At 34.0% G+C, this 13,193-nt stretch overlaps 1 protein-coding gene across 2 annotated transcripts in view; it reads right to left on the bottom strand.

Annotated features, from left to right (window-relative positions):
• The window catches only part of EDIL3 (EGF-like repeats and discoidin I-like domains 3), a 374,934-nt gene that overhangs the window by 19,843 nt on the left and 341,898 nt on the right, over nt 1–13,193 (bottom strand). For both annotated transcript variants that reach the window (XM_004678155.2, XM_012721843.1), the window contains one exon: nt 1,267–1,422. In XM_004678155.2, coding sequence (XP_004678212.1) covers nt 1,267–1,422 — 156 coding nt within the window. The remainder of the gene's footprint in view (nt 1–1,266; nt 1,423–13,193) is intronic.

Raw genomic sequence — 13,193 nt, 5'->3', positions numbered from 1 at the left:
AACTCATGCGGAAGTGGTTTCAGCTTCTTAGTGCAGTACTTTAACCCGCTGCCCCACCAGGGAGGGCCTGCCTATATATTTTTACTTGTGGTTTACAGACATTTTGTATAGCCAAAGAAAAAAATGTGAAGACAATTTACAAAATACTAAATATTCAATATAAGAGACCATAGATTAGAAAACACCATTATTTTATGTTCTAGAAAATATATGTTCCCAATTAAACTGTAACATTGAAAGTTATATTAATAAATATTTCTGAACTATGGAAATGCAAAATGTGTGTATATTCTGAACATGCTCCAAGATGTTAACTGTGTAAATTTTGAGATGTTTAAAGGTAAATGGGCTTGGTTTTATAACTTAAAAAAAATCACTTCTTCCCTAAAGTAAATTTTGAATTGGTTGAGTGACTGCATATTTATTCCAGGCTTAATATTTCTAAGAAAATTTATTAATTATATACCTTGAAGACTATTTGAAAAATAGCTTTGATATTGTATCTATTGATGTCTGCAGAAAGCTAGCATTCATTATACAAACTGTAAACAGTTAATTAATTTGACTAGACTAACTAAAGGCATATTTAGATATCTGATTGCAAATGGTCATTGATAGTTCCTCTGAGCACTTTCATTCTGCATGACACCAAAGAAATTCACACTAGAAGATACTATGAAAAGTTGCTCAAAATGGTAAGAACCTTTAGACAAACAATCAGAACTTGTATGGTGCATGAATACCTATCTGTATATCATAATAGTAAAGCACAGATTAAAAAGGTCAAAAGGCCCAAACAAGTCCATGAGTTAAAACACAATCGAAGCAACTAAGCAAACAACCTACATTTTAATTCTAAAGATTATAATAACTAAAAACTGTCCATTTCTGGAATTCCTAATTGTCAATTAAGGAAGTAACAAATATTTACAATCTTTTAGTTAGCCTTTGAAATATTTTTCTTCTAAGAAAAATTTTTATAACAGCAGTAATATATGCCAATAAAATAATAGCAATGTGATAAAATAATAAATGACTACATGTGGTTTTAGAATAAAGTATTTAGGCTTATCAGATATAAACTGGATCTTATACATAGTTGGATTTTAGACAACTGATAACAGAAGATGACAGCAAAGCAGCTTATCATTTTATCACATATTTGACTATAAGCTTTGCTGCAATACTGGAACAGTTTATGCAATCAGATTTGGATGAAACTTCACCCCTTGCTTTCACATATTATAAACCATTTTGGTGACTTACCTTATCCTTTCTTTGTTTTTCATCTTGGTACACAGCCCAGTGTTCCCCATCATTGCTGTATGCAAGTTTGTAGGAGCCCACAAACTGTACATGACCAAAATCTTTAGCTCCTTGTGTAATGATACCAGTCACTTTAGTAGGGACCAGAAGATCCACCTAAAAAAAGGGAAAAAATAATTTAAATGTCACAAAAGAGTACATTATACATCTGTAAATCTTGAATTTAGAAGATTGATAAATATATATGCTAAAACTGAAAATTCACTGATTATTTTTATTTTGAAATTGATGACTGTCTTTTTAGATGATCATTATCTCCCAGGGCTTGGGCTTATATTTCTATTTTCTAGTTAATTCAGTTATAATACAAATAAAATTCTGGCTGTACATACATCAAGAACAAAAAATGATATTGGGTATTTCATAATTAAATATTACACTGTCCTGAATTTTATTCAGTTCAGTAATATACATGAATAATAGTCATTGCTCAATGAAAACTATCTTTTTTGAAACTATTTTTCTAAAAATGTTGAGGAGGTGTTTTTCAAAAATGAAGAAGGGCTTAAGTAATCTATCCATGACTTGCAGAATCTGTGTTCATGATGTATTCTTTCCTGCAAAACCTGTATTTAAAAGGTATCTGATTATGGTAATTTAAAAATCATTAAATTCAGCAAAATAAAACCAAAATGCAACAATAGAAGTGATTTTCATCAAAGAACACAAAACACTGATTAGTTCAGTGCACTCCCTCTTTGCTGTCCAATTCATGCATCTTCCTATCATCTTATGATGCCAACAAAAAAAAAAAAAAAAAGGAAACTTTGTTCTCCATGTGGACAAGTCTTAGAAGAACTTTACTTTCTGTTTTATTAAATGTTCCTTGACCTATAGCTTCCTCTCTCCTCCTTTAACAGCCACTTACTTCCTATGATTTAAGTGCCTTGCTACGTCCTTGCTCTTATCTTTAGCTGTCATGATCCCATATGTGACCTTGGTGCTGTCAACCTTTATGTTCTTTTGTTTCTATTTCAGGTTCTTCATCCGGTGAGATGTAAGAAACCACAAATAGACAGCCCTGGGTCAGATACAGGCCATGAGTGAGAAGAGGCAGCTATGGAAAAGGAACTGAATAGATCATATTTTAGTGACATAGATGACCATCAATAACAAATGAGAAAGTTCCTAGTGTTTCACAGCCTAAGAATATATCATTAAAAATTCAAATGGGCTTTTTACCCACTTTTTGCAGAATTCATTAAAGATATTAAGTTTTTTTTAAATAATATAATAGTTTATTTTTACATCACTTTGTGCTTTTTTTCCATCTCAGTTGTAATCCCCATGGGCAAATCACCTTAGTCCAGTGCACTCTATCCACCCACCCCCATTTTTGATCCCATTCCTCACTCCACCCTCATAAAATGTCTATGTATATAGTTGTTCATTATTATTATTATTTTCTCCCCTGGTCCTTTATACTCCTGCCTTTTCTTTCTGGCTTGTTTCACTAAGCATGATCCCTTCCATTTCCATCCATGTTGCTGTAAAAGGCATGAGTTTATATTTTTTGATTGCTGCGTAATATTCCCTTGTGTATATGTAGCACATCTTTTTAATCCAGTCATCTCCTTTTGAACATTTGTGTTTATTCCATGTTAAAGACATTAAGTTTAAAGTAGACAATGGATTAAGACAGGGAACCATCTTTAATGTTTATTAAAACATTACACCAACTAATATAGCTTTATACACAGTGCTGGGAAAATTGGAAAACCACATATAAATCAGTGAAGCTGGATTACTCTCTAAATAAACACACAAAAATAACCTAAAAATGGATTCAATATTTAGATATAGACATGCAACAATAAAATACAAAGGAGAAAACATGGTTGATACATTCCATGATATCAAGAATATGATGGTTACTTGACCTTTATCAAGGGAATTAAAAACAGAAATAAACAAATGAGGTTACCTCACATGAAAAGCTTATATACAGTGAAAGAAAATACAAAATTTTTAAAAGACACCCTACTTAATGTAGAAAAAAATACTTAGTATATAACTGATAAGTATACACACACACACACACACACACACACACACACACATATACATCTGCCATCTGCAGTGTTAATGCTTGCTCGTGTGTCCTCAGGTAACAAAGCGTGTGTGTGATTCTAAGATGAACAGCTAGTAAAGGGATTTCCTAGATTCAAATCCATGTCCTTCCGTTTCACAGACGCACCATACATATGGATGCTAACTCAATGATTTCTTCCTGATCTTTGTGACTATCTAGAAATTTCTGAGGAATCTCAAAGCTGTTTCAAGATTACAGCAACAAAAATAATCCTACTTTTAGAGTACTTGGAGAACATATGTTTTAATCTAAATTTCCTCTGTTCTTCAGCTGTCTGAGCTTACGAATATGGACTGCCTTTGTAGCCCTAATTCAAGCCTAATTGTGCAGAGACACCTAGCCATTGTCCTTAAAGGTGTTCTCAACACTGCTGACACTCTACAAAAGGGGGGGAAATCTTAAAGAACCATGAGTCACTGTAAAGGCACAGAATTCAAACTGTTATCAAGAATATGAACATCCACAGGGCTGGATTCTTTTGCCTTGAGCTTCTGTAGGTCCTTAGATAAGATGATGCAAGAGGCATCTTGTAGCATCTCTTTGGTGGCATTTTTTAGAGTCAGCTGGCTTTCCTAGTGGGTGGAGATGTTTTCTCCTTAAGTTGTATGTCTTGGCTCTTTCGAACAGATATGTTTTTCTCCCACTCGAAATGCTCCCCTTCTCCAGCTTTTTTTTTTCTTTAACTAGAAATGTTTTCCTTTTTCTTTTTTTTTTCCCCAGTTAAATCAACTCCTCGACTTAAATAGTCAGCAATCTGTTTAAAGCTGGATTTTATCCTAAAATGTGCTGCATTAAACTTAGAATATCAGGCCTAAGTAATCCTTCTTTCAGTATAAAAGTAACCAGCACCCCCCATTTCACACGAGCCACTGCAACAGGGCATGGGCAGAATGCTCCCTGAGACACATGGACAGGCAGGCCTTGTGCTTAGTACGCAGGCCCAAGGGCCCCAGAACAGTCCTCTGCTTACTGTGGCCAGGACACTCTGTCCTTTTGTAGATCTTCAAGGTTAAGATTGTATGGCAAACATGCTGGCAAAATATCTTCTAGCATTTTAGACTCTCACCTTCAAGGTTTTGCTCAAATACAGCAAGGCACTAGCTGGCTTCTGAGCAGGCAGTTGCCTTTTTGGACTGCATTTCATGTTCAAATCTTTATTAAATGCGCCTTCCTTGGAGCAACTCTTCAATAAAGTTTCTGCTGGATTAAGCTGGAACTACTTCCTCAGGATGTCAGTGGACAAGCATGAATCCATGGCTAAGGATATCACACAATATCAACCAGAAATGCTAGTGCCTTTCTATGTGGGTAAAATAACTGGCCGTGGAAACACAATGTCACAGTGCTACCAACAATTTTTTTACTTGAGAAGACAACTAGTTTAACATTCTTTCTCACCCTCAGCAAAGTGACTGTGAGACGCAGCCTATTCTACTGAAACTACAGGGCCTGGGTTCCCAAACTGGCTCTTCCCTCTCTAGCACTATGCTCTTGATTCAGCTACATGATTTCTCTATGCCCAATTTCTTCATCTGAAAAATAAAGATAATATTCCTGATAGGATTTTTTGAGTATATGACTACATTTTATTACAAATATAAAGCAATGTATGAAAAATAGTACTGATAGCAGTAACAATGCAAAGTGGGAAAAGACTAGTATCAACCTCAGAGCATTTCATTAGTTGTATAAATATAGAAGCAGAAATGGGATGTGCTAGTAGCAACTTTTGGATCATAGCATATTTTGGCCATAATCTCAGGATGTATACAGATCGTCATTTTATCTTTACTTAATGTGGAGAAACTCTGAAACAACTGAAATTCCCATTTGTGTGTGTAATGGATAACCCAAAACAATAAAATTCATTTTATGGAATGCTCTGTACCCCAAGTTAAATGTATATGAAGGCTTTACAATAGGGCAGTGGTTCTAAAACAGTTTTTAAATAGATTAATTTCTAAATTATAGTGAATGACTTATTTCCCTTTAAAATAAATATATAGAGAGTGGGACTTAAATGATATATAAGTAAGGAAACAAGTACTACATTATAGTTATTTGAATTTTTTATTGTAAATCATCTAAATGCTTTAGTGAAGTATAAACAGTTTTAGTCAAACTTAGAAAAACAGTGAAGAGAATTTATGAACATGAAAGGTCAAGATAAACTATCTAACAGATGGATCCCCAGAAAAAAGACAGGGAAGACCAGCAAAGTCAGTTGACTTTCATAGAGATGTTCTAAAAGTGTGAAGAAGATGAAAATTAATAGAGCTAAACTGATGTGCAAATAAAGAGAACAAAAAGATCAATGAGCACTATTATAGAAGCCTGATGCTCTCCTATAGCTAAAATATGCTAATTTCTGCATTCATATTATACCCATTATTTTGAATTACATATTTTATAACAACATGGAGCTTTGCAATTTTAACCCATATATGTATATGTATATATACACACCCACACCCATACAGACATACACAGTTTTAAAATAATTATAGACAGAACTTTTAGACATACATATAGCTTTTATAAAGATATTTTTACCTGATCTTTATACAAAAGTTATATATCATTCTACTAACAAGGCACTCAACTAAGTGTACTTGGCACTTGAATGATGTGGCTGGTTACCAAATGTTTGTTACACATGTCTCCCACCTCTGCGGGCCAACTAGTTAATGTGGTCTACTAACTATGAAATACTAACCAGTTTCTGAATTTGCTTTGATCTTAGGTTACAAGTACAGATGCTTAAACTATTATAGAACCTTGACAATATATTCATTCCACCATTCATTACTCATTTCTTCCTTTACTAAGTTAGTTTTCATTTTTAATAATATTTAAAATATAATATAGAAATTTATATTTCCATATTGAATTATAAAACTGTGAACATTAACTCAAAAAGAATCAGACCAGAAAGTAGCCTTTCAAAGGACAGAGGGAAATTTCTGATTTATTGGTGTGTTGGAGTGTGCTTTTTCCATGTAAAACCCCACACAGCATATGGATGGGGCCATAAACAAGCTCTCCAGTCATCATTCAGGACTGTGCTTTGCAGAATACCCAACATGATTGAAGACATTCCAAATATCCACATGTCACCTGACCTGGGTTCGAAATTGAGATAATTCTGTATTTAATAATCACCTGAAATTATAGCATGAACAATACCACATGATAATTTGAACTGTACCCAATGCTAGCTGTCAGTTCATGGCTATTAAATTTTTAAGACTTTATTTAGAATTCTGTATATATTAGCACTGTATATATTAGTTCAACTGAGTATTAGACATGCTAGTTATAAACATTTTATATTTAATATATTTATTTTAACGATCTTTATCATTATAAAGTAGGACATATTTTAAAAATTGAGACATACAGGGCATTCCCTGGTGGCACAATGGGTTAAAGCACTGCATTCTGAAGCTCTCTGAAGCCACTGCAGCATGAGTTCGATCCCTGGCCAGGGAGCTGACCCGCCCGCTGCTCCCCTCAGCAGTGTACTTCATTGATCTGCCTGTTCTGCTCCCCACTCTGTTTCTGGTGAATCCTTTCACCCACCACACCTTTGGCCTGTACCCCAGTTCTGTAAACATAAATAAATAAATCTTTTTTAAAAAATGAGACATACAGAGAAGAAAAAAAAAACAAAAAACTTCTCACCATCAGATATAACCAACGCTTTGTATTCCCCACACATGTACTTTTTACATGATCTGTTATACTTAGCAATTGAAAAATATTATTGGTTACTAGGTTTTGGTTATACTTTTCATGCACATTTCCTGGTCAATAAGCTTCTTCTTTTTTTTTTTTGTAATATTTCCTTAGTAATTCTCTATGTCAATAAACTATTTTTAAGACTTTTTGTCCTCTCACTACTCAGCTATAAATAAAGATGGAATCTTGACATTTGTGACAACACAGATGCAACTGGAAAGGATTATGCCAGGTGAAGTCAGAAGGAGAAAGACAAATACCGGATGATTTCACTCATGTGGAATATAAAGAAACAAAACAAAGGAACAAACAAAACGAAATCAAAATAAACCCTAGAAATCTGACTGCAGAATTAAAGCTACTGGAGGGGGAGGCAGAAGGATGAGGAACAAAGTAGATGGGACGCAAGTGCTGTGATGAAGGGTTAGGGGTGCTATGGTGATGGGTGTGGGGTGGTGACATACGTCTGAAGAGAGGTGCACCTAGACTGCTAAATCACATCCAATGTTGTACCCAATCCAATGTGCTCTAAACACAAAATAATGCAATTTAAAAAAATTGTCCTATTGTCCTAACAAGTCATTGTAAGGATTTACTTCAATTATTTAATTACCCTAGAACATTTTTCCTCCCTGTACCTTCAAGTTTTCTATGAAAATGCATTCTCTCATAAAATCCTGGTCTTTTTATTTAGCCACATACATTTACTTATTTGGTAAGAGGACATGGTTTTTAAAATAAAAAGTTGATTTATATTTTTAAAAGCCAAAAAGCAATAAACACTTGTGGAAATTTCATATTGTGTGATTAGGTATAAGGAAAGATAAAATAACCTAAAATTCGATTATTCAAGGTTTATTTCTGTTGACTTTTTGATATGTATATCAAGATATAATATCTGAAGTAATTTATATTTGCAGGTATTTCCCACTCCCCTGTATCTTTAAGAAATATTTAATATAATATCTTTTTTAAATTTGCATTTTTCACTTACTATAGTTAATTTGTATCTAATAGTGATGATTCCTAAAATTAATCATAATGACTATATAGAATTCTTTATTACAGAGATATAAATGTATATAATTATTTAACCAGTCCTCTATTTTCTTCTAGTTTTTCATCAGTATAAACCTGAATGAATTACTCTAAATATCTATATTTGCTCATTGGTGCAAACATTTCATTACTGGCATAAAGGAAATGCCATTTGAAATATGATCCATATTGTTTTGTTTGTTCCAGAAAGACTATACACTTCCATCTGCAGTGTTACCACTGTTTTACACCATTGTACCTTTTTGACAACTTAAAAATGGTATTTTTTTTGTGATAACATACATAAAAAGTAGTAAATACAATTTAACTTACATTTTCCTAAGTGTTCACTAACAATGTACACATACAGTTGTTTAAATGTCCTTTACACTACTGCTACCACTCATTACCAGGATATCTCTTGGTGAAGGTCTCTTACTACTTTTAGATACAAAAAGTGGTTCATTAAAGTAATAGATGTGTTTCTGCCGGTAAGGGAGGAATGCAAAAGGTTTACTTGTCTTATATTTGAAACATTAATACTATCTCTTTTGTTGTCTTGCTCTAGAAGATCACTTATCCAAAGACCAGCTTTTACATCTGGTTTTACCTGTTTCTGACTTTCTCATTTATTATTTATTTTATTTTTATTGCTCTCCCTTGCACTCACAGACTTGTTTCATTTGTTCTCAATATTATGATTATCTTTGATAATGCAAAATACACTATTAATTTTGAAGATTTTCTCTCTCACTCTTTTTTTTTTTTGGTTGTTGTTGTTCAAGATTCCTCCCTCATCAATTTGCATTGATCTCACTCTCTCTTACTTATGGGGAAAAATTTTTGTATATATCTTTTAATAATATGCTGTTTCTTTAGAAAACTTCACACATTATACTTCTGTTTCACTTTCTGTTCTTTTGCTTTTCATCATAATGAAACTTAAGACTCAGTCATTTCCTTCATTCTGTATATTTGGACAGTGAGAGATCAGTCCTGATGTTTGCCAGGACTCTGGTGGTAAGGTGTCCCCTTTACCTCTCATCAAATATTTACAAGAATTTTTTCCCTCTTTCAGACACTAACAGTGTCTATGGTCTTGATACAATAACCAACAGACAGTAGGTTGTACAGCTCAGCTGGTGTGAAGTATAAGCCCTACCCACTCTTACTGTCTTTCCTCTAATCATAGGAAGCATAACTTATTTTATTATTAATATAAAATCTCAAGCATTCTCTTGGCACAGGCAGGCATATGGGTCACTGTTGCTCACCATACAAGTGGCATAAAGGTGGCATTTCAATAACTAAAATATTGAATGAATGGCTTAATATTTTAGGATTCAATGAGTTAACATGTTGCTAACATAATCTTTTCCACCTTTGGAAGGTTCCTTTATGGAACATATGGGACATTGGGAGGTATAGCCTGGCCATAGCATCCATTTTCATGCCAGCTGGTACACAGGCAGAGTATGCAGTACCCTGTCTACTGAGCCTCCAGGTCATAGGACAGGCTCTGGGGTCTTGGCCACTGTTGTCTTAATGCAGATGTAAGAGTCATAATGGATTTGCAAAGGACTCTGCTCAGAGCCTGGACAGGCACATATTCACATGCATACTTCCCCAATGATGAGCATGGAATCAAAGCCCACAGCAGTCACAATTCAGAAGCTGAATGAGTTAAAATGATCTAAGTGATTTCCTCACAAGCTCAATATAGGCACACTTAAAATTAGGCTTGCTTAATCAGCTTCAGAAGAAACGATCCAATTTAGGTCTCAGTAACCGGTTCGGGAAAATTCAACCATCAAAATGTCTTCTATAAAAACTGTTCTAAATGAAACTCCATTTACCAAGATGATTTTCATTAAATCACAGAACTTTTAAATAAAAACACCAAAATTGGGCCTCCCTGGTGGAACAAGGGGTTAAGTCTCAGCACTACGAAATATCAGCAGCCACTGCAGTATAAGTTCCGTCCCTGGCCAGAGAGGTGACCCAGCTGGCACAGCAGATCTCTCCTGTCTGTCTCATCTACTGCTCCCCTCAGCAGTGTATTTCAGCCGATCTGCCTGTTCTGTTCCCCACTCTGTCTCTGCTGAATCCTCTCACCCTTCCTGTACCTCTGGCCTGTACCCCAGTTCCTGTATGCATAAGTAAAAAAAGCTTAAAAAATCCAAAATTATAAACCTTAGCAATTAACAATTTAGGGTTAATATAATAAGATTGAATGTGATGCCTTGCAATTATTTACTTAAACCATTATATTTAAAGGAGAAATAACTTGATTTTTCTCTTTGAAGATGAGCAAATCTTGCAATATTCCTTCTAAAAATTATGTTTTGAATTATTTTAAAAATGATTCTCAAACAACCATAAGAAACTAAATTTGAAATCAAGTTAATAGGTAAACTATTACTCTGTTTTTCTAAATTCTATGTCGAAAGAAATAAGATGTTTGATGAAAAAAGGCTTAGGAAATTCTTGGGGAAATCATACTTTTCTTGTTGGGTGATTGAAAATGATTTACCACTGACTTCACCAAAAATAGGATCACATGGAGAATAGAATTAAAAATGACAGATCATATACATATTTTTATACAATGTTTGCCGGAGGAGTAATGAATTTTATGCTAATATAAAACTTTGCCATTCCTACAATTAATAATAATCCACAGAGTTGTGTACATCATTTCACTTTATCTGGTGCACCCCAATTCTAGACTTTATAGTTTTAATTGAATTTGTGCTTGTTTTATGGTAGTTTTCAGGATAAAATAACAATCATACAGAGAAACTTCTTTCCCCTTGTCTTTAGAAAAGGAAGTCACTGCCTCTTCGGACTTGGGCCTGAGGTGAATGTCTCATGTTGCTTTGGGAAAATGAACCATTAATGTCAATAGTTAAAAAACAGCTAGGTCAGTACTTCGCTCTGGGGTGAATGAAGGAGAACAGGAAGGCGAGGGCTCAGCAGGGTAAGAACTGCCTGTGGATTATGGGGGTTTTATCCACTGACACGTAAAGCAGATTGTCCTAAAAGGTTTTTTTTTTTTTTTATCTATTGTTCAAAGGAGAGAGGATGTGTGTAATATGGACAAAAAGGATGCAGATTATTTCCATTCATGCATGCTTGGTGATACGGTCAGCATTTTATGTGTGGAGGAAGGACAAGCCAGGCTTCGGGGGTCTGGCAGGGCTATCAAGGTCATCAATGCTTCTGTCACTACCGGTCAAACTGTCACCTCAGAGAGCCTCGTGAAAAGACATGGTGATAGATCTCATTAAATACCATAAAATCGACATGTTGTATTACTTCCATTAATTTATTTATGGTCAAAAGTCTTATCCATAGTCTGCCACTCTTATTGATGCCCATTTCTATTTGTTTTGATGCCATTAGAGATTAGGAAATGCTGTTCTATACTTGAAACTCCAATTTAATCAAGCTTGTTTATGTTCTGATATCAATTTTTTCATGTTCATGATCTTTGGAGCTTATTAAGTGGTAAATACAAAACTGGAGCTTGCGACTGATAAAATCTGAGTATGAGCTGATGAACATATTTTAATTACGTCCCACAGTAAAATATGATCTGGGTATATCTACAGTAAAGCCCAAAGTAGGTATATGCCTAACAGTTACAATGTCTTGGCTTGACTGCAGAATGTATAATTTTCATAAAATATGTTCTTATTGACTGTGTGTGAATAATAAGATGCTCTTATATTCCCTTGTTAAGAAAAACACCATATTTAAGGGACTCTTGTTTATACACTGGTCTTAGAATTTATACAAGGGTTCATTTCTTTGTGCATCCAGCTCCAAACAATCTCATATTTTTAAAATCACATTCTTTAGCTCTAAAACTATTCATGCGCTATATTTTCTATTACTGTAAAATAGCTCATAAAACACAGTTTTAAATTAGGTATGGAATTAATAAATCACTTGGAACAAACTCATTACATGAAACTTATTTAATTTTTTTGCATATGCATTCAGATTTTAAAAACTCTCCAAGTTATAGCTCACCACAAGAAAGTCTCACTTACTGACTAAATGAAGAATTTCATGAAACATCCCTAGTGGTTAGTTATCTTTGCAGTACCTGTTTTTGATAGCCCAATTGGGACTTCAGGCACAGAATGCTGACAGTTTAAACATAAAAAAAAAAAAGAAACAATAAAACAGAAAATAGAAATATATTCCCCATTGTTTAGTATTATAAACACTTAAGGGTATTGAAACAAAAAAATGTTAATGAAATTCAATAGTGATTTAAAGAAAAAAGGTGGCATGTACAACTTATTACATGGAATGACACTAGAAGTATAACTTCATAAATTGATTTAAAATGAAATCTATCAGTAAGGAGGTATAGAAAAAGCTAAAAATTCTGCAAACAACTCACAATATTTTTCTTTTGATCTTATGACTTGTCCATAAAGATGTTATTTGACTTCTTTAGCACTACAAAATCTGGTATATTTCAAGAAATACTGAAATATCTGTTAGTTTAGGAATCAGAGTATAAGCCTTGATTCTTCTTTATGTTGAATAGTCACTACAGGTACATCACTCTTTAGTCTCCTTAAGGGAAGAGGGGACCCTTGGGACGGATGTTACACATAGAATTAACTTTCATTTCAAGAGCTTATATCCTGCAAACAAGCAAGGTGTGGTCTTTTGTGAGGTAATACTTTCTTTAAAATGTAACAGCAAATGCCATCAGGTTCCATGTAGAGATCATGCTTTAAGAACAAGGAATATCACTCATGGTAGGAGCTAGAGTGGTAAAATGTGAAAAATAATTCTGAAATAACATATTCTTCTGAAAACTTTCAGGGGACAGAACAAACATAGTTGAAATTTCAAGACAGAAACAAATAAAAGTAATCCATTAAAAATACAGACTATATTTGGCCCTCCCTGGTGGCGCAACGGGCTAAAGCACTGCACTAAGAAGCTTATGCCAATTCCGCATGAGTTC

Source organism: Condylura cristata, unplaced genomic scaffold (assembly GCF_000260355.1).
Source record: "Condylura cristata isolate star-nosed mole 26May11 unplaced genomic scaffold, ConCri1.0 scaffold00007, whole genome shotgun sequence".
Classification (NCBI taxonomy): Eukaryota; Metazoa; Chordata; class Mammalia; order Eulipotyphla; family Talpidae; genus Condylura; species Condylura cristata.
Note: the sequence above shows the minus strand (reverse complement) of the source record. Positions and strands in the feature narration are given on the sequence as shown.